The sequence below is a fragment of the Colobus angolensis genome, unplaced genomic scaffold (assembly GCF_000951035.1).
Source record: "Colobus angolensis palliatus isolate OR3802 unplaced genomic scaffold, Cang.pa_1.0 Scaffold76, whole genome shotgun sequence".
NCBI lineage: Eukaryota > Metazoa > Chordata > Mammalia > Primates > Cercopithecidae > Colobus > Colobus angolensis.
This window is the reverse complement of record NW_012121376.1, coordinates 410,255-415,190: the sequence shown is the minus strand read 5'-3', so window position 1 is coordinate 415,190 and position 4,936 is coordinate 410,255. Positions and strand designations below refer to the sequence as shown.

At 56.7% G+C, this 4,936-nt stretch overlaps 2 protein-coding genes across 2 annotated transcripts in view; one reads left to right on the top strand and one right to left on the bottom strand.

Moving 5' to 3' along the window:
• Positions 1 to 4,424, bottom strand: part of VPS9D1 (VPS9 domain containing 1) — a 13,248-nt gene extending 8,824 nt beyond the window's left edge. The window contains 5 exon segments of the mRNA XM_011928067.1: positions 579 to 741; positions 848 to 940; positions 3,332 to 3,427; positions 3,430 to 3,502; positions 3,504 to 4,424. Coding sequence (XP_011783457.1) covers positions 579 to 741; positions 848 to 940; positions 3,332 to 3,427; positions 3,430 to 3,502; positions 3,504 to 3,539 — 461 coding nt within the window. The 5' untranslated portion in view covers positions 3,540 to 4,424.
• A 69-nt stretch (positions 4,425 to 4,493) lies between these two features.
• ZNF276 (zinc finger protein 276) overlaps positions 4,494 to 4,936 on the top strand; it is a 17,391-nt gene continuing 16,948 nt past the window's right edge. Inside the window, exons 1-2 of the mRNA XM_011927975.1 lie at positions 4,494 to 4,648; positions 4,796 to 4,872. The gene's annotated coding sequence lies outside the window, so the exon portion shown is untranslated. The remainder of the gene's footprint in view (positions 4,649 to 4,795; positions 4,873 to 4,936) is intronic.

The window sequence follows — 4,936 nt, the reverse complement described above, 5'->3', positions numbered from 1 at the left end:
GTCTCGCTCTGTCGCCCAGGTTGGAGTGCAGTGGCTGGATCTCAGCTCACTCCAAGCTCCGCCTCCCGGGTTCCCGCCATTCTCCTGCCTCAGCCTCCCGAGTAGCTGGGACTACAGGGGCACACCACTATGCCTAATTTTTTTTTTTTTTTTTTTTGAGATGGCGTTTTGCTCTTGTTGCCCAGGCTGGAGTGTAGTGGCGTGATCTCGGCTCACTGCAACCTCCACCTTCCCGACTCAAGCGATTCCCCTGACTCAGTCTCCCAAGTAGCTGGGATTACAGGTGCACGCCACCACAGCCAGCTAATTTTTGTATTTTTAGTAAACACAGGGTTTCCCCATGTTGGCCAAGCTGGTCAGGAACTCCTGACCTCAGGTGATCTGCTCGCCTCGGCCTCCCACAGTGCTGGGATTACAGGCATGAGCCACCATGCCCAGCCTGCATTTGGCTGTATCAGGCAAGAGGATATTCCCATTCCGGGACCCATTTTTTAAAAATTCACTGTGATCACCTCATCTTCCTTAGCCTCAAAAACCCAATCCCAGGCTCAGCCCAACTCCTGTCTTGCCCATCTTACTTCTTAGAGCTTTGTGACTCTGCCCCCTGAAGCTTCTGGAAGATCTCGGGTGGCAGAAAAGGAGAGAGCTTCCCTCCTTCGTCGGAGTAGACACGGCGGTGTCTGCCGGCAGGCTGGGGGATGGGAGCAGCTGCAGGCATGGTTGGCTTCAGGCGTGTTTTCCCTGCAAGCCATTGGTAGCCAGAGGTCAAGCGGTGGGCCCATATCCCACAGAGGAGATGCAGGCTTGGGGGATGCCCCAGGAGAGCCGCCTACTGCAGGAGACCCACCAAGCTTGGTGGCCGTTGACTGGGCCCTCTCCAGACACTGCTGCGCTAGCTTCAGCATCTTGGAGGTGTCCGGGGGCACAGTTCCCCTAGCTCCTGGGGGAGGGACAAGAAGGCTGGTCACAGTTGGCTCTATCACCGTTACCTATTGCTGAGATAAAATGAGGCAATGGAAAAGCCAGGCAAGCCCACTGCCCCTCCCCCACGACTGCCCCCGGGCAAGCCCACTGCCCCCAACCCCTCACTGCCCCCGGGCAAGCCCACTGCCCCCCCATCCCCCGCTGCCCCCATATGGACCCTGGGCAAGCCCACTGCCCCTTCCACTCCCCAATGACCCTGGGCAAGCCGACTATCCCTCATGGACTCCAGGCAAGCCCCCTGCCCCACCATGGACCCCGGGCAAGCCCCCCCACCCACTCATCTCTAATCATCTGCCCTGGTTTTGCCTCCTGAGCTTGCTAAGTCTGTGTGTCCCTCATCAAGGCCTGTCAGAGCCTAGACCCTAAATGGGAAGTGGCTGTTTTACAGAGACAAGGACGTGCTGAGGGGAACTGCCTCACCCGTCTCCCACTGGCTGTGTCCCCAAAGTTCTGCCTTCCTGTAGGCTTGGCATGGAGCACCTCTGCATGTGACCACGGGCCTGCTCACACAGCCCTCCTGCACACCGTGGGAGCTGCCTCTCTGTGACTCGCCCCAGACCCACTGCCCCAGCACCTGACCCACCTCCCTGCTGCCTTTCACGGAAAACTTCTCACAGACTCCCATTTTCTTATCTGGCCCCGATTTCGGAAACTGCCCTTACTCATCCCCACCTTGCCGGACATGGTGGGCCACAGGCGTTCCTGTGTCTTCTGGGACTTTGCTCTCCCCAGGGATCCTCTGCCACTCCTCCACCCAGCTCCTCAATCTTGGAGCGCCAGAGCTCAGGTGAGCTCACTGGCTCCCTAGGGAGCTGGGGCAACTGCTAGCTCCCCCTGACCTCGGTGCTCCTATGTCCAGTGGCTGCTGGTCCCCTCAGACTTAATGTGTTCATCATGGAACTTTCTGTTCCTCCCCTTGCCAGTCTGCTCCTGTCACCATGTGCCTCCTGCAGGTCTGCTCTGTTCCACCTTCAGGACACATCTCCAGACCGTTTACTGCTCCCATCCTGGGTGGTCCGGCCACTGCCATCCTCAGTCCTCACCTGAGGCTCCGCTTCCAGGCTGGTCTCTTCCCTCAAAGCCTCTTCAAGTTTCCCTTCACACCAGAACAGCCCCAGTTCCACCCAAGGCATGCACACAGCCCCACCCCGCCCACTCCTATTTCAGGGCCTTTGCACACCCCACTGCTGGAATGCTGCCCCACCTCTGTGCCACTCACTGGAGCCAGTGTCTTGCCACACCCCCATCTCCATCCTCTTACCCACAACACTCATCCCTTCCTGCCACTATATCACACTGAGTGTGGGCCGGTCCACCTGCTACAAATGGTCAGGCTGGAAGGATACAGGAGACCCCCCTGAAGCCTGGCACTCATCAATGGCTAGGCTGCCCACAATTTTTTTTTTTTTTTTGAGACGGAGTCTCGCTCTGTCGCCCAGGTTGGAGTGCAGTGGCTGGATCTCAGCTCACTCCAAGCTCCGCCTCCCGGGTTCCCGCCATTCTCCTGCCTCAGCCTCCCGAGTAGCTGGGACTACAGGCGCCCACCACTACGCCGGGCTAGTTTTTTGTATTTTTTAGTAGAGACGGGGTTTCACCGTGTTAGCCAGGATGGTCTCGATCTCCTGACCTCGTGATCCGCCCGTCTCGGCCTCCCAAAGTGCTGGGATTACAGGCTTGAGCCACCACGCCCGGCTTTTTTTTTTTTGAGATGGAGTTTGGCTCCATCGCCCAGGCTGGAGTGCAGTGGTGTGATCTTGGTTCACTGCAAGCTCTGCCTCCCAGGTTCACGCCATTCTCCCACCTCAGCCTCCCGAATAGCTGGGACAACAGGCGCCTGCCACCACACCCGGCTTTTTTGTATTTTTAGTAGAGACAGGGTTTGACCGTGTTAGCCAGGATGGTCTCGATCTCTTGACCTTGTGATCCGCCTGCCTTGGCCTCCCAAAGTAGTAGGATTACAGGCGTGAGCCACCGTGCCCGGCCTAGGCTGCCCACAATTTGTCCAGCATGGAGGGAGCAGCAGGGCTCAGCCATGACTTTTTTTTTTTTTTGACAAGGAGTTTCGCTCTTGTTGCCCAGGCTGGAGTACAATGGGGTGATCTCGGCTCACTGCAGCCTACGCCTCCTGGGTTCAAGTGATTCTTCTGCCTCAGGCTCCCGAGTAGCTGTGATTACAGGTGCCCACGACCACGGCCAGCTACTTTTTGTATTTTTAGTAGAGACGGGGCTTCGCCATGTTGGCCAGGCTGGTCTCGAACTCCTGACCTCAGGTGATCCGCCCGCCTCTGCTTCCCACAGTGGTGGGATTACAGGCCTGAGCCACTGCGCCTGGCCGGCTGAGCCGTACCTTTAGTGGTTTCCACTTCTTCCAGTAACGCCTGGGAGATATAGTGGATGGTCCTCAGGTATTCTGTGTACGCCTCCTGTGTCCAGGAAAGAGAACAGTGGGGTCAGGCCTGTGGAGGGAAGTGACTCCATCATTCCTTCCGGGTACCCTTGTGGGATAAGCAAGGAACACCCACCACCTGCTTATCTCTGAGATACACCAGAGACATTGAGCCTGCAGTGGTTGGCTGCAGGTGGAACACGGTTTTCTGCCTGGGGCACAGGCAGCATCACTGCTCTGCAGACTTGGAAAAGACATCAGGACCTGAGAGAGCGAGCCAGGGATGAGCTGGACCTCACTTTCTCCTCTCACTGCCTTTCTCTCCAGCACAGGAACTGATGTTCTCATTCAGTGGGCCTGGGGAAGTGACCTCAGCAGTTTGCTGTCATTTTTCATTCTATGCGGTATTTCCTTCTTGTGCAACTCAAGGGTGATTCACTCAGTGGCTTAAAAAAATACTTCCTGAGAGGATCAAGGGAGTGATACTGGAAGTTTTCAAATCACTTCCTGGCTTAAGTTCCGAGAAATCCCTTTCCCAGAACCCCCGAGTTATGTATTCCCAGTGTACACAGGAGCCTAGAACATGTGACTGTTACGTTTCAAGGCTGTGTGACCCCTCTGACAAGGTGCAGGTCATCGGAACCACAGTATGGTTTGTTTTGTTGAGACAGAGTCTCACTCTGTCGCCCAGGCTGGAGGACAGTGGCAGGATCTCGAGTCACTGCAACCTCCGCCTCCCGGATTCAAGTGATTCTCCTACCTCAGCCTCCCAAGTAGCTGGGATTACAGGTGTGCACCGCCACGCCTGGCTAATTTTTGTATTTTTAGTAGAGACGGGGTTTCACCGCGTTGGCCAGGCTGGTCTTGAACGCCTGACCTCAGGTGATCCGCCGCCTAGGCCTCCTAAAGTGTTAGGGTTACAGGCGTGAGCCACCGCGCCCAGCAATATGGTGTGTTTTTTTGTTTTATCCCCAGCTGTTAAGTTACCTATTTTTAAGTCTACGCTTCAGAGAAAAAGACAAAAATACAATCCAGGCAGGATTTCTGACTTGTGAGGGCACCTGCTGCCCTAAAAACCAACTCGGGGAAAGCGGCAGATTCAGGAACGAGGCTTCTCCTAGGCACAGGCCTTCCCTCCTTGGGCAGCCGGGTGTGGCTGAGCCGGCTTCTCTACCTGGTCGCCAACCTTAGATTCGGCCCCATCTCACAAACGGGCCACACCCCTCCGGCCTGCTTTTCCTGCCTAAGGCGACTGCAAAAAGTCTCACAAATGAGCGGGCATGTGGCCTCTGGATTCCGTCCCCTGTGGCAACCGGATTAAATCTACCATCTCTGCCCAGAAAAGTGCACGAACGCATGGACCTGCTCGTCACACGGGTTTTGGAAGGTGGCCTGGCGGACTCTCCCGCTGCATCTCCTCTACAGCTGGAGCCTAGGCTCTCATGCACCGGCTCAGCCAGCGGACTGGAAAGCTGAGGCCGGCAGGATCTGAGCTGTCCAAGGTCACTGCACGCCCGGCTGCGCCCCGCCCCCGTCCTCGCCCGGGAACCGCGGGGGGTCCCCGTT